The sequence below is a fragment of the Gymnoscopelus braueri genome, assembly GCF_963280865.1.
Source record: "Gymnoscopelus braueri genome assembly, chromosome: 16".
NCBI classification, from domain to species: domain Eukaryota; kingdom Metazoa; phylum Chordata; class Actinopteri; order Myctophiformes; family Myctophidae; genus Gymnoscopelus; species Gymnoscopelus braueri.
In genome coordinates, this window is record NC_137616.1 from 32,061,435 (window position 1) to 32,084,831 (window position 23,397).

The 23,397-nt window shown below is 41.0% G+C and overlaps 1 protein-coding gene across 1 annotated transcript in view; it reads right to left on the reverse strand.

Moving 5' to 3' along the window:
• The window catches only part of opn5 (opsin 5), a 49,708-nt gene that overhangs the window by 6,959 nt on the left and 19,352 nt on the right, over positions 1 to 23,397 (reverse strand). The window contains exons 2-3 of the mRNA XM_080453127.1: positions 17,207 to 17,365; positions 10,014 to 10,133 (exon numbers count right to left, since the gene is read on the reverse strand). Of these exons, the coding sequence (XP_080309253.1) occupies positions 10,014 to 10,133; positions 17,207 to 17,333 (247 nt within the window). The 5' untranslated portion in view covers positions 17,334 to 17,365. The remainder of the gene's footprint in view (positions 1 to 10,013; positions 10,134 to 17,206; positions 17,366 to 23,397) is intronic.

Consider the following 23,397-nt stretch of genomic DNA (forward strand, 5'->3'; position numbering starts at 1 on the left):
AGAGTGGCTGTTTTGTAGCTTTAGCAGAAGCTCATAACTTGATTTACTTTGTCAGCATTTATATTATAATAAATATATACATAGATTTGTTTTCTATTATAACCAAAGCTGCTGAATATAACATTTGCATGAGCACCGCAGCTGAGAATGACCAAAGGTTAAGCCCATGGGCTTTATTGTGCTTTGCATCTTCTGTGATTTTTAATGGACTGTACTGTAGGTAATGGCTGCAGTGCAAGTGATATGTTTTTCTTTTTTTTACATAATCAAATGAATTAATTAATTCGAAGCTGAACTTGCTGGCCTTTCCCACAAATCAAACTCATGCTCTTCTGTCACACTGGCTGCTAAGAACAAAAGTCCCTTTCTCCTCTTCCAGTACAATGTACCGTCTAAAAGGTTGAGAAGCGCTGCATGTACCGGCCTTAATTACATGTGATATGCTCTTGTGAAACCTTTATGAGGTCAGTAAAGGCAGAATGAAGACTCATGTTCTTCTCCCTGAATTTCTCCTGGATCTGCCGGAGGATAAAGAACATCTCCTCCAAGACCTGAAACCACCCTGGGAGGAATTCTTTGGCAATTCTGTTCAGAATGACCCTGGCCAGAATGTTTCCAGCAATTCAGAACAGGGTGATGTATGATAATTCCGGCAATCAGACTTCTATCTATTGTTTTTATAGAGATGGATGATCATTATAGTTCTTGGGGCCTCACACACTTCTAACAACATGCTGTAGACTAGTCAGCCTATCAAGAAGTCCTCTTCCCTGCTTAAAGAGATGGGCAAAATCATATCAACTAGGCCGATGCTCATTGGGAACGATGCCTGTTGGTGTACATAATCCCCTTCAGTTATACAATACCCCTTATACCAGTTGTCAGAGCACCCGCTTTATCCGTCTGTCTGTCTGTGTCCCTTTTATGCCCATATATAGAGATCTCTGTATTTGTCTGTCTGGCTGCCTAGCTGCCTGTGGCCGGCTGGCTCACCCTCCCACACACCCTTTAGCCACATATTATATGGGATATGTAACAGAAACTGCCCATCTCTGCCTGTTTGTATATGTCTGCGGAATCCCATCAATTAGAGGTGCTTTCTTTCTTTCTTAATTTGCTAGTGGTTTATCCAGATCTGACATTTTGGTTCATTGTCGGTGGGGGCCTATGGACACTCCTTTGGCCAACAAAAAGGTTGATATTCAGACCAGGGGTTCATAATGTCTTACAACTGCTTGTCAGGAGCAGAGCCATCTGATGATCTTTAAGAAACCAACCAGGAGTGCAAACAAAAGCACACAGATGCTGCTTTTCCTCCGCTCCATGTTAAAGGATCTACACCAGAGGTCTTCAACAGGGGGTCCGCGACCCCTAGGGGGTCCGCGGGGGTACTGCAGGGGGTCCGCGAAATTGTTTGATTTAAAAAAAAAAAAGTTTAAAAACGTTTTTTGTTTTTTTTCCCAAAAAATGTCTATGTCTTTAAACATAACATGACATATTTGAATAGCTTAGCATTGAATGCACAATAACATGGTTTATACATATTTTGTAGAGAAAGAAAAGGTCTTTTGCACACCTACTGGGACAACCTGTGGGTAGGAGCAGGCTCCAGGCAACCATTTGTTCATGTTTATACATATAAAACACAATTTTATACATAAATATACAATATATGTGGTGGCCTACCCCCTACCCTACGAGGTAGGTCCCTGCTCCATCACCCCATCAGTTTGGGGGTCCCTGGTCTGAAAAGGTTGAAGACCCCTGATCTACACCATGAATTTAAAAAAAATATTTGATATTTAATATCATATGGTGTATGTCCCTCAAACCTTTTTCAAAAGGTTTGAGCCTAAATCATCACTCAGATATACTCATCCCAAGTCAATCGTCTCTGGCTTATACAGCACTTTCAGCTGCAATACCAAAACGTCCTCTTGGGCAGGGGGGGGCTACTGAGCAATTCTGTCTGTTTTATTATTAAAAATTATTTAAAAAATATAAAAAAAAAAAAAAAAAAAGTAAAAATTCTGCATAAAAAGAAGCATCTAAGAAAAATACAAAATCGAAAAAAAAACACTTTGAACATTTTTGAACAATTCCACCAAGTGTTTGAGGTGCCTGTTTCACCCACTTCCGGGGGGCGGAGCCAAAATCCGAGCCCGATGTATTTGTTCGTAGACCCCCACTTAGGGGGGGTAGAAAAAGTTTCGGAGCGATTCGGGCACTTTTCATTTAACATTGGGTTTGCCATCAAAAATGTTTGTGACATCATGAACATTTCCATTCTGAGATCGCCTGTTCAGACACGCCCATTCTGGAAATCCATGAAATGAGAAGGAATGACTGAATTTAAAAAAAAAACATTTTTTTGGGTACAAGAGACACTGGGGACCCCAAAAAATACAAAAAACCAAGAAAAAAGTGATTTTCATGGTGTAGACCAGGGGTCTTCAACCTTTTCAGACCAGGGACCCCCAAACTGATGGGGCGATGGAGCAGGGACCCCCTACCTCGTAGGGTAGGGGGTAGGCCACCACATATATTGTATATTTATGTATAAAATTGTATTTTATATGTATAAACATGAACAAATGGTTGCCTGTATAAACATACCATGTTATTGTGCATTCAATACTAAGCTATTCAAATATGTCATGTTATGTTTAAAGACATAGACATTTTTGGGGAAAAAACAACAGAAAGTTTTTAAACATTTTTTTTTTAAATCAAACAATTTCGCGGACCCCCTGCAGTACCTCCGCGGACCCCCTAGGGGTCGCGGACCCCCTGTTGAAGACCTCTGGTGTAGACCCTTTAATGAATGCAACCTCCGTGAAGATTCCATTTTCCACTCTGGGCGGAGAGAAAAGGTTTGTCCACGCAAATTCTCCTTGAAATGGATTGTAAAGGATGGCCAGACGTCTCGTTGTGGCCGGGTTTAGCGACAACAGTCGCGCGCAAACCTGCGCTCACAATAAAGCGTGTGTACGCCGCTTTTTCGGTGGGTTCGGTGTGTAAGGTCTTTGACTCTGGCAGCTGGGACCATTATCAAAGGGCTTCGTAAAAGGGTCTTGTGTCATCTGTATCCGAGTACAGCTGGGTCCTCTCTGTAAGATCAATCCTCTCTGTGAGATCAATCCTCTCTGTGAGATCAATCCTCTCTGTGATGTCAGCCCTCTCTGCAAACCAACAGCTATCTGCTGCTTCACCTTTATAGTGAACGTGACTTTGTGTGTTGTTGTTTTCCAGACTCGCATGTGAGACTGCACATGCCACTGTGAGACCTACACTGCAACACAGGTCATATGAGCATCACAAGTACACAGCAGCAGCCCCCCCACACACACACACACACACACACACACTCTATTCCTGGAGACACAACAGCCTGGCCAGTGGCAGGAGCAAACAAGTTAAGTAAACAATTACATAAACGATCACCGGCCTCCAAGCTGGATGGAGGGCGGAACGCATGTGAGAGGCATGATAACACCCTCTACACATATACATGCACGCACACACACACACACACAATCCATAAATACACACAAAGTTGTTAATTTTTATGCTAATCCTCTCTTTCCTCTGTCTCCGTCTCGCTACCCATAGTACAGACTGGAATAAATGCAATCCCACAGGTCCATTGGGCACTGCATGTTAAGTATACAGTACATGATTTGAACATGCATGGTACAGCATTATCAGACCGAAATTTACCCTTCAACTTAATTGTTTATCCTCAAAATGACTATAGCTATCACAGGTTTTGTAGCATTTGTAGAAATGTTTGACTCCCGGCCTGCATCTTCTACTACTACTACTGCTGCTACTTATTATTGTCTCCGCCAGGCTGAAGGCATGGCCGAGACTATGTTTTGCACCCTGACCGTCCGACCGTCTGTGAACAGCCAATCTCCGGCGCCGTTGGCCCGATCCCACGAAACTGTGCACGCACACTCCCTGCATGCCAGAGCAGAACCTGACCCAAATTTACACAGTATCTCTATAGTCATTAAAACCAAACGGGTCTTTCAGATTTTTCATATTCCATTCTGATTGGCTAAGTTTGCAGGATAGGAGTGGTTAGTTTTGAACAAAATGCCTCAAATCATGAACACAGCGTGTGATTGCCGTGAAACTTCGCACCCACATTGCCACTAGCCCAAGGAAGAAATGCCAACCTACATTTTTTAATGACTTATAATGGCGCTATAACAGGCTGATTTGCGTTTTTACCTGTAACTGGACCGATCTGCGTGACACTTTGCATGCACACTCCCTATAGAGGCCAATGAAACCTCTGCCCTGCATTTTTCACATCAGCCTTTTGCAATTTTTGCAAAACACATTTCTTGATATTACTCCTACAGATTTTGTCCAAACATCACACAAATCAGTACACATTATCTCTATAGTCATGTGATCAAGACGGATCGTCCGATTTTTCATATTCCATCCTGATTGGCGCATTTCAAACATTGCTGGCCCACAATAACCTACCTGACCTGGCGGAGACCTGTGCTCCGAGGAGCATGCACTTTTTCTAGTTATTATTGTTATTATTCAAGTAAGTACAGGCAACACTAGTATACTATGCATTGTGAAAAATACATTACACGGCCCTGGGTAGGTCGCCTGGCTCTGCAGAGCACCCCTTTCTAATCATGTTTCTTGAACATTTTAATACTTTGATGCTGTTTTATTATGTTTCTCACACAAATATTGTGTGAGCAACTTTGCTGTGTGAAGTAATCTTTTCACTCTTTTTTAAAAGTGCTAAACAAATAGCTTATTAGTGTTATAACCCACACTACCATAAGTATGTGCGCCTATGTGCTTGATAGTTCTAGCTGGTGTCCAGGTACAAGAGCATTACTTTGATGAGGGAATGTTGTTCTTCCTTTTGCCACACAGTGGCAACAGAGGACCAAGTCCTTATCTATCACATTGAAGGAAACTCTGGTAGACACTTAAAATGCTCCTCAACTCCAGGGATAACACTTTTCAGTAGCATGTACAGAAAAGGACATAACCTACAATTGTAGCTCTTTCTAAAACATGATAATTTGTTTTGATGTTGTGTAATACATTTTCTAAGAGTACTGTATGTGTTTTTTTCAAGACACATTACATACATACATACATACTTGAGCAAGCAATTTTTACAGTGGCAACGAATAACTGTTATGACACTCCTGCTGTGTGTGTGCGCGTGTGCGTGTGTGTGCATGAGTATGTATGTATGACACTTTACATACATACATACTTGAGCAAGCAATTTTTACAGTGGCAAAGAAAAAGTGTTATGGCACTGCTGCTGCTGCTGCGCGCGTGCGTGTGTGCGTGCGTGCGTGCGTGTGTGCGAACTGGCAACACCTGGCCAGTCTACCAGGGGTATATAGGACTGGCTGTTACAATTTGTTCCCTTTCTCCGTTTAACCAGCTCTCTTTTTGTTTGGACAGCTTCGGCAGCTTGATCTATGTTCCACATTTTACAACACCTTGCATACACCGTCCGCTGACACACTGATAACTCTAAACGTGTCAAGCGGTCTCAATAAATAATGTTTATCTGAGCAAGTCTTGCATCCTTAATTTTGGAATGCCGCTTTTTCCACTTCGGTGGTATTTGAACCTAGTTATATCTATAGCTGAGCACCCACTGCCTAAACAAAAAGGCATTCAGAGGAAGCGCACCTGCTTTTTTTCCTACCCACTTTTGATTCATTTCTTTTAATAATACATTTGTGAACCTTACATTTGAAAACAGTGTGTCTCCCATTTTTTGTAACTCATTAGCCTTCTCGTTGACAAATTGGAGGAATGTCCAGGATATGAACCCAGGATCCCTCGCTCATAAAAAGTGGAGACTGACACACGGTTTTCAAATGCAAGGTGAAACAACAAGGTCTTGAATAGCCCTGCATGGGGGACTGGTCAGGTGCTGCCAGTTGCATTAATCAGCTCTGCCCAACAGGCACCTAAATGACCACACACAGACACACACACACACACACACACACACAGCAGAAGGGCCATCACAATATCCTACTGGAATGAATCCTTTCAAATAACAGAGATATTAATAGCACCTTTCAGGTTCTGTTGATGTCTTTGTTTCACACACACACACGCACGCACACACACACACACACACACACAAACACAGCAGAAGGGCCATCACAATATCCTACTTTCAAATAACAGAGATATTAATAGCACCTTTCAGGTTCTGTTGATGTCTTTGTTTCACAAAAGACTGTCAAACATAAACATTTACTTTGGCAAGGCAAGACAATTTTATTTGTTTAGCACATTTCAACAACAAAGGAAACACAATTTTAAAATTACATTAGGATGCATAAAACAAAATAAGTAAAAAATAACAGATACAATTACAGTGCAGAAGAGAAAGAAAAAAGAAAAGTAACTCAATCAAAATCAGCGGCAAACAGAAAGGAGGGTACTTTGGCCTGCTTCTATTGGAAACATGGCAACTTATGCATCTGCATGCATCTTTACCATTAATCTACCAGTCGCCACATTCATTCTTACTTCAATACATGTGCCCTGACATAATTAGCACAGTATATGTAGCCACAGTAGATTTGTGGTCTACATGTAAAAACAGGTATTCTGGCCACAATAACAAAGAAATCAAAGTCAGCATATTTGTCTATCTTTAGCCCCGCACACAAATTAAGTAATATGTCTTGTTCACATGATCACTCACAAAGACAAATGATCTCTGGCCTAATTTCCTGAATGGCACAGTGCAAATGGGAAGACGTGTATGGAGACCCCATGGAGGATAGAACTTGTGTTAGACTTTTTTGATTGATGGATTGAATACTTTATTAACAGATTTGCAAATAGTACAGTCAGTGGTACGATTATACAATGGTGCTAAAAAAGGTTAACACAAAAGGCCCTGAGGGCGTATTACCATCGTGGTCCTGTGTATTCAATTCATATAGGTTAGGTTAGATCTAACTATTGATTCCTCAGGGTCATTTGCAGTTGCCTTTGTCCGAATGTCGATTGTATAATTGTTCTTCTTCAATCGGAGTTGATTTTCTATCACCCTTGGAATTCTCTTGTTAGGTAAAGCCTTTGAAGGCTTGCAATTGACCAGCTCTAAGAGAGCTCCAAGTCTCAACTACTTCTCCTGGGAAATCTCCCTGGTTCTTCCATAGATTCCGCAGACTGTGACTACCACCTACCCATCCAGATCCCTAACAGAATTCAGTAAGGAATTTGTGTTGAATGTTTGTATGTATGTATGTATGTATGTATGTATGTATGTATGTATGTATGTATGTATGTATGTATGTATGTATGTATGTACAGTATGTATGTATGTATGTATGTTTCCCAAACGGTGTGCAGTGAAACCTTTTCATCCTCTTTTTATCATTCATTGGATGCGTCTACTCTCACAGCATCATTCAGTGATGTAAATGATCAATGGTATTCCAGCTTTTGAGGGAATGGTAGACGTCATGTTCTGTAACTATGTTACTATTCCTTCGGGGTTGTCAGGCAATCTACCCAGGGTGCATTAGGCCAGCGTTTCCCAACCGCCTTTCCGCGGCCCTTTAGTGTGCCGTGTGAGATTGCTTGCTGTGCCGTGTAACATTTCGAAGAAACAAAACGAAACCAACCAGCCCCCTGAGAGCAATAGATACAGCTTTAGCCATCGTCCGTCACGGACACACAGCCAATGACCACCGAGACCATTCAGTGAAGCGACCGTCACCCATAGGAATGCAAATGTAAGTATGTCTTTGTCTTCATAGGGCCATCACCTGTACTCGCCTGGCAGGTACTCAGGGGTGAAAGTGGGTCGGAACGGGCGCAAATCCGGTGATGAAAAACCAATACAAGAATACAAGAACCAGCGAGCGGTCGGTGGGAAAAAAATGGGGACGAGCGTGTGTGGCAGAGTCTTCTGGTTACCACCAAAAGACCCATAACCTGCCACAAACGCATGTCCACCAATAAAATACATGTACTAACGTTAAATCAACATAAGTGTTAGTTTTCTTATAAAGTGCTTCTAAATCGTTCCAGTGTGTGTGTGTGTCAACATATTCCGCGCTGTTTGTCTGTGTTTATTTAAAGGGATATTTCACTTTCAAAAAAACTTTTGGTCATTTTATCGTCTACTCAGGCCTTTGTGAACCCCCCAGACAGTTTTTAAGTTGCTTGATTCAGTATTTAGATATTTGATATTCATTTTAACAGACACGCCCCCTTCCTAATCAAACCCATTGTAACTTCAAACTTCATTTTAACCATGTTAGATTCATCAAAAACACCCGTCCTTGGTTCTGGTGACTCACCCCGCCCTCCTAATGCGTGAGGGGGCCGTGTTTTTCAGATAATTATTTTCGTTTATTTTATTTAATTTTTTTATTGTACTTTATTTTTTCCATTTTCCAAAAAAAATATTAAAAATAAATGAAAAAAGTAATTGAAAAAACACGGCCCCCTCGCGTATTAGGGGGGCGGTATGAGTCACTAGAACCAAGGACGAGTGTTTTTGATGAATCTAACATGGTTAAAATGTAGTTTGAAGTTACAATGGGTTTGTATAGGAAGGGGGCGTGGCTGATTAAATGAATATCAAATATCTATATACTGAATAAAGCAACTTAAAAACTGTCTGGGGGGTTCACAACGGCCTGAGTAGACAATAAAATTACCAAAAGTTTTTTTGAAAGTGAAATATCCCTTTAATATTTACACGCAGAGGTTTGGTTCACTGTGGTGCGCAACTGTGCATGCGTCCGCAACAATGCTATCAGGATCAGATCAGTTCAGTTGAATTTTATATTGATATTGAAGTGAAGATTAACACATCTGTGGTACGTACACAATTGGATTTTTTTCTATATAGATCAAGTGCTTGTAATTTCAAAACAGTTTAATTTGTAATTTCAAAGTTCAGGATTCTTTATTATTACATCAAAGCAAAACAAGTTTGAATAGGTGAAACTGAGGCACTGTCCTTTTGTTTTCTTTTTAAAGTTATTTGGTGAGTGCTGTCTTAAATGTTTGGATATTGCGTTCTTAGAAGTATATTGGGTTTAGTACCAAAGACGTTTTACTCTGGGAAGGTGAAATCAGACTCCTCCATTCATTGCACTGACCCAAGTTTATATACTGTATTTGTAGGCCAAAGATTCAGATACATCTTGTACATGAGAGTAAATATTTTGTTCCGGTTCCTCAAACATTGTAGCAGCAATACAAAAAGGTTGGGAAACACTGCATTAGGCCATAATGTATCACTGGTATTGGTTGAGTTTTGCATTCTTGTCAGGATGACTTTCATGGCATCTTTCATGGTATTATTTGTTAGTTGTTGTGGGGGAGGATTTACAGCGATATTCAATTTGAGGATAATGAATTTCATACATCATTTTTGCTTGACAACCCAAGCCTGGTTTCAAACAGGTTTGATGGACGGCACTGTGAAAAGTGGTGGTAGGGCAACACGGGAGAGAGGATACTGTAATGAAACATGAAGCAAAAAGGAAAAACCTGGAGCACACAGATCATCTTAAAAATGTTTTATAGATGCAAGGTGACTGACGTTTAATCAGCACAGTGTCTGAAGAAGAGACACGGTCTGCCATAAATGATCCAGAATGCTGTAGCACGCTTGGTTTTCAACCTCCAACCAACCAAAATGTACACGTCTTCTCCCCTTTTCCATTCGCTTCATTGGTTTTGCTGCTCGCACACACTGGACAAAACACAGGTGTTGGCCTACAAGGCAAACAAAGGCATGCACCATGCACAAAGACATAATGCTCCAACCCTACAACTCTTCCCTCTCACTTAGATCAGCTAACACAGGAATGCTGTTCGAGCCTTCCCTTAAAGCACAGTGGACAGCGCCAAATCAGAGCTTTCCAAAACATGAATTGTAATTGTTGATATCAAGTTATCAAGTCAAATTAAGCAACAAAAATATTGCTTAATACATTACACCACAGTACCTGATATGCCAAAGTCAAAGATGGCTAAGTTAACAGTCATGAGCTCCGGAGGCTTTAACTTGGTCTTGCGCCTGATGGTCATGTAGATGACATAGCCATTCCCCGTGGCAGACATGATTCCTGCGAGAGAGAGAGAGAGAGAGAGAGAGAGAGAGAGAGAGAGGGGGGAGGAAAGACGGACACAGGGAGAGAGATGTGTGCATCAGTCACAATTGCATGTGTTATCCTATATTAAAATTGCCTAATGGGTAGACCGTGGACGTCACAAACGTAAACGTTGCTCCGATCAGCACCAAACTTGGCACAAAAACTGGTCAGGGGTCTGCCATCAGAATAGCCACACCAGGGACCACGAGTGCCCCCCCCCCCACACTGCTCCAATCTGCACCAAACTAGGCAAAACACTGTTCAGGGGTCTGGCATGAGAATAGTCACACCAGGGGGCCATGTGTGGCACCCAGGAGCCCCTGAGTGCCAAGGGCACACCGTTGATCCAATCCACACGAAACTTGGCAAAAACACTGTTCAGGGGTCTGCCATGAGAATAGTCACATCAGGGGCCATGTGACCCCCCGGGGGCCACAGGCACACAAGAGAATAGTCAAAAAACTAAATTGCACACATATGGGGCGTTGCAGTAGTGTTATAAAGGACAATTTACTTTGCGGGCAAGACCTGTGGGCAAGTAGAAAATGAGCTGTACTTGGCCTCTGAGACCCTGGTTACAACAGTGTTTAACTGTTCATGACCATTGTATTGCTCTGATCGGCGCAATATAGGACTTGGTTTGAAGGCCGCGTAGAAGAAATAACGAAAGAAAGAACGAAAGAAAGAAAAGAAGCCTGCACGGCCATTTCAAATGGACACGGTTGTCATCACAATAACGGAAAGAACTTCAGCTCATTGAATGTGACAGCACAATTCTCATCACTTGACATGAATGACAACAAAATTGCTTTTCACTTTCCAACAATGTGTCTTTAGTTGTGAGGGTGAAAAGAATGTATTTGAAAAGTCAAAGCCTGTACACAGCAATGACAGATAGTAATTTCAGGAGTACAGTACTGGCAGGCCAACATGACATAATAACATACCATTGCCTGCCCACAGTTCACCTTCATGCAATACATATGTGAAGGTTATAGTATAACCAAATAAAATGGATTGGAAACCCACGCCTCAGCTATCTTAATGTAATTTTGTGTTTCATAGCCATCTTCCTCATCGGCTGTATAAATCATAAGTCTGATTGGGACTACATTTGTATGCATCTTATGCTAAATTGATTTAATTTTCAATTTAGCATAAGATGCAAAAAACGAAAAACAATCAATAGTGTCTTCCTTTACATCTGATTATAGTGTGTGTGTGGGGGGCATGGGGGGTATTGGAGGCATGGTAATTCCTAGAGAAAATGTATCTCTAAAAATGTAAGTGGAAAAACCAAGCCAAAATTAATTTCTTATACCCCCTCTCTCTATGTGTCTCTGTCTGTCTTTAACAACACAGCAAATCATTTTCTGATAGTGTCACTTTGCCAGAAAGAACTGATTTCAACTGAAAAAATAAATAAACGCAATGCGTCATATTTTTCAGTTGAGAATGACGTCAGCATCACAAACCCTGACAGTAAGACAGTAAATGTTGAGGGTACAAAATATATGAAAATTAAATAGTGAAACGCGGACAGAGAGCAGGGGAATGGAGTCGGAACCGGGGACATGTTGAAGAAGGTATTTTGCACCCAAGTGGTATGCGCCCTAAACATTTGGCTATGGGGTCACCCCAATATCACAGTGTCAGTGTCTCTCTGTCACTGTTGCTATCAATATAAAAAGGAGAAATCCCCCCCCCACCCAAAAAAAAAGGAAATAGTGAGCATTTTAGGTTAAAAAGGAAGATGTGTGAAAGTGTGTGATATAAAGTATGCACCCACATTTAGATTCCCGTAGGGACTGCCACAACAAATCAAATCTACGTTTAGGAAATAAGTTAAAATATAAAGTACCAAAAAAAGCCAATTATTTATATCCCCTTTTTAATACCATATCTACTTGTTATGCATCTCTTTTCTCCCATGTTTTCTTATTATCCATCTTTTACACAATTTCCGCTTGTAATTTTGTTTATCCTATAATTAATGCTTATTCTGTGGTTGATGTCTGGCATAAGTGATAATACAAAGTCCTTTTGGATAAAAGTGTCGGATAAATGTCTGAAATGCAAAATAGGCAAGCTCTGCCATTCTTCAGCAGCGAGAATAAGCGTAATAATACATTCAAGCCAACACGTTTCATGCTTTATGCTGGACATGGCTGTATACAGGCAGTTGACTGTTTCTTCAAGAATGTATGTAATGTGAATGTCATGGTTATGGCAGAGCGCCTACCTAGCTGGCTTTATGAAGAAGTGCCCTGAAATCTATTTTTGTCTAAAAACAATGGCAGTGAGAGGGTGGTAAGTGTTCCACTGTATGATATTTAACATCCTTACTGCACCGGTGATTAGCAAACCAGATGAAACATTAGTGCTCTGTTTCCTCTTATAGTTGAGTACAAGGAGTCCTTGTACAGTATGCTACCTTTCCAAGTGTGCATATGGGTGTGTGTGTGTGTGTGTGTGTGTGTGTGTGTGTGTGTGTGTGTGTGTGTGTGTGTGTGTGTGTACAGTATAGATGAGTATGTATATGACTGTCTGAGTGTGTGCGTGCATGTGTGCGTACGCGCGCGCGTGTGTGTGTGTGTGGGCAGTTTGTGTTTTAAAGTATTTATTATGGTCATCCATGCACAGTACAACATAAATAACACAGCCACTATTGTTTTAAAGATGTATCAGCACCACCATGCTGATGGGAGAGGATCAGGAGAGACACTCACACAGAGGAAGAGAAACAAAGGAAGACAGACAGACAGACAGACAGACAGACACCAACAGGAAGAGAGAGTGAGCTCTGTAACAGGAACTAAACGCTTTGATGTTCACCAAAGCACATTATTTCAGTGTGTGTACTCTTACTGCCATATCTGTGAGAACCAAATGTCCTACGCAGTGCAGTATGTGTGTGGGTTCTTATGCAGAAGCTAACAGTGGGATGCACACAGGCAGACAGGAGGCTTTGTGAAGGATTCGGCATGGCTGAGGAGGAATTAAACGCAGACATCTCATCACTCCCTGAACAGACGCATCAAAATGTAGGGGGCCTCCGTGAGACACTTTCATGTTCAGCCAGGTCACCGGGTCAAAGTGTACACTTGGTGTAAAGTGTACACTGGAGTAAAACTCCTGTGTGTGTTTTGAAATTTAAAAAATATGTTTAGTTTATTATCATATAATTTTATTTATATAGTAAATTTTTTCAACATTTCGTTATTTTTGATTGTGAGAGAGAGAGAGAGAGAGAGAGAGAGAGAGACACACAGGAAAGGTGGGAGGGAGAGAGGGGATGACATGCAGCAAAGAGCCTCAGATCGCATACAAATCCGGGCCAGGTGCAAGAACAACTATAGCTTATTTATGTGGTATGCAGTCTTACTAGGTGAACCCCCAGTGTGCTCTATCAAATATGTTTTGATCACTAGCGATTGAGGAGGTTCATTCTAAAATGAAATATTGACTGACTGTGTTCAAAACCCTTTTTAGGAGACTAGTCTCCGATACCTTTTCCACCAATCATCCAATAATTCTACAAAGCTCTGTGGCTCTGTGCGTCCCCAAAATCTCTTCTGCCCGGTTCTCCTCAGTGCCTGGAGCAATTGATCTGTATTTGCACACGGCCATTGACCATCAGCATGTGCACGGAACACCGACACCGTTTTTCACTTTACCCAAATTCGAGCTGTTTAATAGCCTTTTTCCGAACCTCTGTTTAATTCTACGGCCGGAGTTTTCCACGTTACTGCGCATGCGTGGCCAAGTGTGCATGCATGCGCAGCCACGTATGTGCGCATGCACGCGCGCGCAGCCACGTACGTGCCCATGCATGTTTGTGGTCGCTGGCGACCGGGTTGCCAAATCGTGTTGCGTGAAACAAGCGCGTGCGTCCCCAAAATCATACTTTGGGTGCTCATATCCCCGGACGGGTATGGTCTAGTTTGTTGTAATTTGTACTTCGCGCTAGCACACATTGCAGTCAGTATGTCCTTTCAGTTAATTAACCATCTCAATTTCTTAAGCTGGCTTTAGGGTTTGTTTAGGGACTTTGTGATGTGAAAAGCTATAATTGGACATAGGCCTACAGAATAAGGCTCTCTTAGGGTTTCAACATTTAATAATCAGAAAGGTAATAAGGAGGCACTGGAGCAACTCGGGAGCTATTAACCGCATTTTTTTAAAGCTGCAAAGTACAGCCGAGAGGGATAACATTTCGATGTGAATCACATCATCAGGTCCTATAGCAAACAAAAGCTGTGGAAGCATTTAAAAGGGGTTCCCACAGGTGAGGCTGTGGTTGTGGGTTGTGCTATCAGTCTGCCTGACATCTACCCGTAATGAGGTGCCAAGTGCAGGAATGCTGCACAAAATAACAATCAGTGATACAACAAGAGGTACAATGCAACAGTTACAACAACAATAATAATCCATGCCAACAGTCAGTAGAAAAACACGGAGTAATTAATCAGTTGCAGAGATTTGTGGAGGAATACAAAAGTCTTCAGGTCTCACCAAGGTTGGCAGAACTTGGAATGCCAATGATTCATTAGGGAAAGGTAGACATAATGTACAGAGTAAAGGTAGCAGAGCTCATTACTGTAAGTCCTTTTACATAATTCATGTCCATCCTCGGGGACAAGGAGACCTCCTGTAGTGGCGGACAGCTACCTCGCTGATGATGGGCAGACCCATGGGCCAGAAACTAACAGTGATCTGCATTAATTTAGGTTGAATCTGTACTGTATAGGATATATATATGTAGGATATATAACATACTTTGGCTGTGGACTTCCTGGAGGTGACAGGTGGGATGATTACATTTAGTCATTCATTTCATATGCATGAGTAGGGCATGCATTTAGTAGTATAAATAGGCAACAAAAATAAGTATCAGGACTCATTTCTGATATATTGGCTGAAACCACTTTATTTGGACTAGTTAATGTGCTAAAAAAACAACATTCAACTCCCTCTCACAGAGTACAGGAGCAATTGATAAAGATGATTGATATTTGGAGTTACAGTATATCATGGTCAGGTAGCTACAGTATACTGTGCGTCACAACCCAAAACACTACCAACGTTGCAATTTACCATCACTTTAACTGTTCAACTATGACAGAACAGAGAAAGTGGTGCACTTGGGTGGCGTAGGAGTAAAAAACTTGCCCAACACAGTGGTGGATTCTTCCGAGGATCGAGTTAGACTCCAACCCACACAATTGGCCATGTTTGGGACTGAGAAGCCGGGATTGTGTTCTTTGGCAAGATTGCATGTGTGGAGTCATGTGGTCGTCTATAGTATAGACTCACCGTCACCAGTACAATTGTGGGGGGCTGTAGTGCATTGCTCAATGGAAATTGGCAGAATGAATAAATTGGGGAGAAAGTATTTAAATTAAATTACATTTACAAAACAGACCAGAAAAAAAACATCTCTGTCAAAAATAACTTTATAATACTGTAAAAAAGAACATAAAAGAAAAAGTACAACAAAATGTACTTGATAGTGCATCCCCACCGAGAGAGGAACACAAGAACATCTTTGATGGTGAGATAAACACAAGCCATATGGCCTTCTTGTGAATTCTGATCAGTCTGTGAAGGCTTACCCCACCATGGTGGTATTATTATGTGTGGTATTAATGTAATTCCAAGGGTATAAACTTCCTGATCTCATGTTAAGTACAAATGCACATTGAAAATGCAAGCTTCAGCCAGCCACTAATGGAAGGATTATAGGGCTCTGCAACATCATGGCTGCTATTATCTTGAGTTTATTTGATCAATAGATAGATTTTATTATTATTAGTAGTAGTAGTAGTAGTAGTAGTAGTAGTAGTAGTAGTAGTAGTAGTAGTAGTAGTAGTAGTAGTAGTAGTAGTAGTATAAATACATATTAAATATATATTAAATATATTTTAATTAATTAACACATTTTTAAGTTATGGTTTGGGGCATTTTGAAAGCAGAGATAGGGGAATGATATTCAGCAAACGGTAATCAAACTGGGGACTAACTATTAAGGGCATTGCGCCCATGTGGTATGCACCCGAACCACTTGGCTATTATTATTATTAATAATATTAATAATATTATTATTATTTGACAAAATGGTTGCAGACAAAAAAAGTGTAATGTCATTATTTGCATGCAGTTCTACAGGAATTTGCATTCCTGTAGAACTGTTCTTTAATAAATATTGGCAAAAGCAAAAAGCAAATATACAGTATTAAGTTAAGTTTGCTTCATGAAACACTACAATACTTTAACTCTTCAAGGAAAAAACAGCTTTGTTTTGTTTTCATTTTGTGTTAAGGGTTCCCAGTACTTCCCACGCTAAGTGGAAGCCTGATACATGAACTTTGAGAGCTGAGAGCCACTTCTTTAAAAGCGGAACACATCCCAGAGAAAACATGGTCTTCAATCCAACTATGGGGCTTGTGGGAAAAAATATTTTGGGTTGATGCCACCATGATCCCCCTTGACACGCATAGAGATTTTGATCCATCTGCCTGTTCCAGAAATTCTCTGTCTATGCTCCTCAGCCTCCAACAGCTATATATGCTCCTGACAGCCTGTAAAGGCCAACTGGTGCCTGATCGCTGTGAGTCATCAGTTTACACAACACCATAATATGCAACTTCTCCCTTTCTACAAAGACCTCTGGAATTAGTTTACTGGAACTAAATGAATACAAAATTACCAACACGGCCACAGAGAACGTCAAATATGCAGCCCACCCTTTTTAAAGACAGGTAGTGGTAGCCATGTTGCAATGCCTGCTAGACATCTACTAGAACCCAACCTAATCAAACTTTCAATCCATTTCTATGGCAACGTAAATGTGAAGTTTGGTGACTTTACCAAACAGAGAAAAACATAGCTGAATTGCTTATTCTACCGTCAGTCTTGTTAATTCTATATCTGAGTGGCCACATGCACGGCCAGACGGTTCGTGCAACACTAGAGAACTCCCTTTAAGAACCCTTCAGAAATCTCTTTCAGCGCTCTGTCGACGGCTGGCGCTCCGGTTCACTGACCTATGATGCAAATGTACACGGCTGCTACGATGTCTGCCTCGTTGGAGAGTTTGGAGGCGAAGGGGTCCTTGGTCAGGAGGTAGTGAGGGACATAAGCTGCTGCATGAGGCCAGGTCTTGTTCTCCATCAGAGCCGCTGGTGGGGAGCATCAGAGGCTTTCTGTGGAGGGTGACAACAGTAAACAATTAAACAAGGCAGCCGCCTCCACTCACTTTCACACTCTCTCAAGGCCAAACGGACAGCAGTTTACTGATGAGGTTTCAACCTTCGTCAAATGGATGATGAATCATGATGGTCGTGACGCCGAAACGCCATCAATAAAGCTTTCTCTGTCTGGCCGTGAGAGAGCATCATGTCCTTCGTCTTATGATGAGCCTGTGGGATTTAGACTTTTAAGCACTGATTGCACTTTGACTTTTCCCTCCACAAATTTGAACACCATTTCTGCATGCACAAATGCCCGCATACACACACATAGGGTACACACACAGAAGCAATTGTATTTATTTCTTTTATTTAAACTAGTGCATTGCCTATTGAAATCATGCCTACGTTGATCGGATAAATGGTTCCCAGCATATGCGAAGGACAGTCAGACAGACACGTAGTCGCAGAGGTTCCTTAAATAGGTGGATGGAACAATGTATGTAGCTCAGCACCGAGAGAGGTGAAAGACATACTGGACAATACAGTTCTGTAGGCTGTAGCCAAACTCAAAGCCAGGACATTGCTATTACGTGTTCAGCACACTATCCATTCAGCTACTGTCCCAACCATCCATCCATCCATGCCTGCCTCACATTATGCAATATCAATACATTCACAGGGGTACAGAGTTACACAAAGGCACAAAAACAAACACACACACAGTAACATAGTGTGTGTGTGACACACACACACACACACACACACACACACACACACACACACACACACACACACACACACACACACACACACACACACACACACACACACACACACCTAGATTTGAGTTTAGATTATTAGAGTAAACATAGTCCGACATAAACATACAAACAGTGGCACAGAGTCAGACATACTACGTCAGACAGAAACACAGAGGAATTCACTGTATACTGAGCGACGAGAGAAGTGATGGCAGTCCTTGACCACTTTAACCGCGGCATCCCATTTTTTTTTTCATTATAGGTTAAGAAAATCGTTCTTTTTTTGTTTCGTTTTTTTTTGATACATGAAACACGGAGAGAGAGCAGCGGAGTGACATGGAGCAAATGGTCCAAACGGCCAGAAGTGTTGCCTTGTCCGCTTATTATACAAGCCACTTTGGGCTTGTTTTTCAATAAAGTCGCTTGTAAATATTAGTAGTTGCCGGTTGCAGTTTTTTGGGCTTGTTTCTGAAGTGTAGTTGCTTATTTGGGCTTGCTTCCTAATGTTGTTTAAACCAGTTTTTCTCAAACATTTTCATGTCAAGGACCCCCAGATTAATATGTATTTGTCCAAGGTATCCCATCTGAAAAGGTTTTGTGCCAGGGACCCCCCCATACGAGATTTGTGTTGTTAAAATGTTTCAAAAATATTCAAAAAATTCAAAAAATAGACGATGTCTATGGCTCAAGTGATAACAGATTTTGGTGCTATATTAACTTTTATTAATCTTTTGGGCTTGTTTTCATAGACCTTGTTTCTCTCGCAAAATATGGCAAGACTGCCAGAAAGGAATCGAAATGGTATGCGCCCTAACCATTCAACTATCGGACAGTGGTGTACAACCCCTCAACCCCAGTACTTGAGTCAAAGTATAGATACTCCTGCTCTAACATTACTCAACTACAAGTGAAAGTTGCACAGTCAAATTTATATTGTACAGATGTTCGAAACATTTACTCAAGTAAATGTACTTCGATACTGTCCACCGCTGCAACCGGGTCACCCCAGATTGGCTATTTTCCAGATAATTGTGAAACATCTGGGGTTAAGTGGTTAAGTGGTTTAGTGGTGAAACGGCACATAATTTCCTTCCTGTGTTGCTGCAGAAAGTTCGAAAGTTCAAAGTGTTGTTTTTTGTTGGTCTGTTTAGTGTTTTAGTCAAAGTGTTAGTTTGGTCTCTATTTCTCCTCTACACAGTACTGTACTATATCATCAACGGTTCTCAAGCTGTGGGCCTGGACCCACTGGCGGGCCGTGAGGATATTTCAAGTGGGCCCCCACATAATTGGCAAAACACTAGGACTTTATTGCTATTGTTTTCATTGTGATATCAATAAATAAGAAGTATAGTATATACACGATGAAGGTTGAGAACCACTGCTGTATATAACATGGAGGCACACTATTGTGTTGCATGATTAAGTTAGAGAAAATGTCACAATATTTAGACATTGAGAATTGGCTAAATATATTGTGATAACACTTCTACTTTGAAGTCGTGTTACCGGGCCTAGATTAACAGGAATCACATATTTGGGAGCCTCCTTTGATAGTGATCAGGAAGCTACCATGCACTAAGGAAGGACAGGACTTCCTGGAAGCTTCTTGGAAAGTGAAGGTCAAACAACGATTTCTTTGTGAACTACTATATTTTTGGCGTGGGACACCAGCCTACAATAAACATCAATTGGGCGTAATAGTAGTGTACACCTCAGGAAGTACCAACACAGTGAACCCAGAGAAAGAATAAGGATAACTGTTGCCTCATCATTTTTTTAAATCATTTTCCCCCTTATTTAGTTATTGGCGTTTAAACATCTAATGTAATTATGGTGCATATGCCAAATTTCAAGTATTTTTTAAACAGTTTGGACATATACTGCAGTCAGTGCAAGCTCAACCTGATACTAAACCACTGACATTTAGTATAATAAACCAGTATAAATCAAAAAGTTTAACCACTTTAACATCAATATACAGAGCTATTTGAAAATAGCCGATCTACAAGCTTGTGAGCTTCTGGATCTGCTATTTTCAAAACATCACAAAATGTTTTCAGATAGGTGTCCATGGCCAAATACATTGTCCTTGACATGAAACATTTTGAGAACTGCTGGTATAAGCAAGCAAGTGAACATGAGGTTTGCTGGCTTAAACAGAACCACGGACGTAGGAACTAAAACAATCGTGCGCCAGACCTGGTCGGGAGTAAACTTTCTCAGTCCAGGCACTGGCTTTTCAATGAATAATGACATTCTTCACCACGCAACACATACACACAGAAACACTTGCACAGACCTCTAGTCTCTAACATTTTCCCATTGATTTGTGTGGGTGGGAAATTGACTTCAAAACAATCAATAACATATTACAAGCAGGTTTTCACAGGTTGAATTTGCCATTGGACACTGGACTGTACTGCAATACACACATTTTCAACATTTGCAGCTACACTGTTTGTGTGGCATTGTTTGCATTCCATGCAGAAACAGAGGGGCAGTGCCACCGACAAGCTATAGCAAAAGCAAAGTATAAAACATATACCACAATGGCAGTGCACTTAGTAAAGAGGTAAGAAATCAAAACCAAATAAACGACAAAAACGTTGACCATTTAACTCACCACAATTGTTTATTTGACTCCGTCTTATAGCAGGACTTGCTGTCTGTGTCCAGTGTAGTTGACTAAACCTTAAAAAATATATCTCTGGGAAATTGCTGTTTTGTCCCAAAGTGAAGGAAGCCAAAAACCTTCCTAAACAGGAAGGTTTTCTGAAGCCACGTCCACTAAATTAGCTTTACCTCCCACTTCTTCCTCCCTTTGTTGTTCCCTAATCCAACCTAAACTTTTGAACTCCACTCCTATAGTGTGAACATATATCTACCTCGGAATGGCTTTCCCATAGAAGCAGACCAGTTCAGCATCCTGGGAATAAACGCCTGCCTCTGCGACTGGACCCTGGACGTCCCAGGTGGCGAGAGTGGACACTCTCCTCCTCAAATCTGACCGTAAACACCGGGGTACCCCAGGGCTGTGTGCTCAGCCCCCTCGGCCACACACAGCACGGCCACACACAGCTCCAACACAATCATTAATCCATTAAGACCGGGAAAGCGTCTGCATCATTTCTTTGGCTATTAAAAAAAAATAGCAGATATACAAGCTCATAGTGTGGCACCGAGTGGCACACTTGTAGATCTGCTATTTTTGAAAAATCGTTCAGATTTGTGCAAATCTTTGAATATATATTTTTTATAGCGAAAAATTTTAACTCAAATATTTGCTTCTGGGGATTCTACAAATGTCTTCTAAATCCTAACAGTTTTTTGAAAAAAACTTATGTTGCTATATCAGTGGTTCTCAAACTTTTTTCATGTCAAGGACCCCCAAAATGATATGTATTTGGCCGCGGACCCCCATCTCAACATATGTTGTTCAAGGGACCCCCCGGAAGCAAAGATTTTAGTTAAAAATGTTCGCTTTAAAAAATATATATATTGAAAGATTTGCACACATTTTCAAGATTTTTCTAAAATAGCAGATCTACAAGCTCGTAGCTACGAGCTACTGTAGCTCTGCTACTTTTGAATAGCCAAAGAAATCTAAAATGACACAGATGCTTTCCCGGTCTTCTTAATGGGTTAATATGTTTGCAGAGGACACCACAGTCATCGGCCTGATCACTGTGATGGTGAATATAGGCAGCCTAGACACAGGAGTTTGAATCCCTGGTGAGGTGATGCCAGGGACAGCAACCTCGCTCTCAACACCAGAGAGACAATAGAGGTGATTGTGGAGTTCCAGACACAGCGAGGAGGAGGTCACATGTACTGTATGCTCCTCCGGGTAAATGGAGTTGCAGTAGAGAGAGCGTACGTAGCTTCATATTCCTCAGAGTCACCGTTACGACCCTGGCCCAGGGGTACCAGCACCGCAAAACAAACAGCAAAATAAAAAGCTAAATACAAATAGTGTTTATTAAAAGGATAAGTGATATTTTTTTGTTTTCTGTTAAAAAGGTTAAAGTACTATATTCTGATAATAGTTATCATTGCTACAGAGAGTTTGTTCGGTCACAGGGGTCTCACCAGCTCTTTAGTAAACAGAATATAGTACATTTTCAGGTAGGTGACAAACTTTAAGGCAATCAGGAGAGAGCACTGAAAATGCATTTTCTGTTTAATAAAGAGCTGGAGAGACATGGGAGACTCCTTTTACTGAACAAACACTCTATAGCAATGAGTACTATCAGAATATAGATATATATTTAACACTTAACCAAAGTAAATCACTTACCCTACCTTTAATTAACCAAAAAACAAACAAACAGAAACTAAATGGATGTTGTGTGAGAATCAGTAATGCAGTGTGTGTGTGTGTGTGTGTGCATGAGTGTTAAGGTGTGTTGCATGTGTTAACAAAAATGTTGGAAGGAGTGCATGGTGGTGAGGGAAAATCAAAGGAACTGAAAAAAGGACCAGGGAGGCAGGCTTACACGCCATCACTCAACCTGATGGCAATGCTGCTCCCCAAGGTCTGAGAGACAATAAGAGAAGGCAAACTGAGAAGGGTAAAGCAAACAACACACAAATCATAACCAAATAAACTAACCCATCCAGGAACGGATCGGTGTCATTTTAGATTTCTTTGGCTATTCAAAAATAGCAGATATACAAGCTCATAGCGCAGCACCGAGTGCCGCGCTATGAGCTTGTATATCTGCTATTTTTTTTAAATCGTGAAAATTTGTGAAAATCTTTGAATATTGTTATATATTTTTAAAGCGAACATTTTTAACTCAAATCTTTGCTTCTGGGGGTGGTCCCTGGAACAATATACTTTGAGATGGGGGTCTGCGGCCAAATACATATCTGAAAATGTTTTCTATATCAGTGGTGATCCAACTTTTTCATGTCAAGGACCCCCAAAATGATATGTATTTGGCCGCGGACCCCCCATCTCAAAACATATATCTGCTATTTTTGAATAGCCAAAGAAATCTAAAATGAAAACGGATGCTTTCCCGGTCTTAACTCTTTGACTGCCCCGGACGGGAATTCCCGTCCGATGGCTCTATGGCTATCATGGCCAATGACGGAAAGACGAAAATATGAAGAAAAAAAAAAAAATTGAATTTTTTTTTTCCGGTATTTTTTTGGGGGGGTTTATCTCAAAGGAACTAGGAGATAACGCTATCCAAAAAATTGCTGCTCCATTCACTTCAATGTTAAAAAACAAACAGAGGAAAAATGCACCTTTTTCCTGGCAATGGGACAACACAT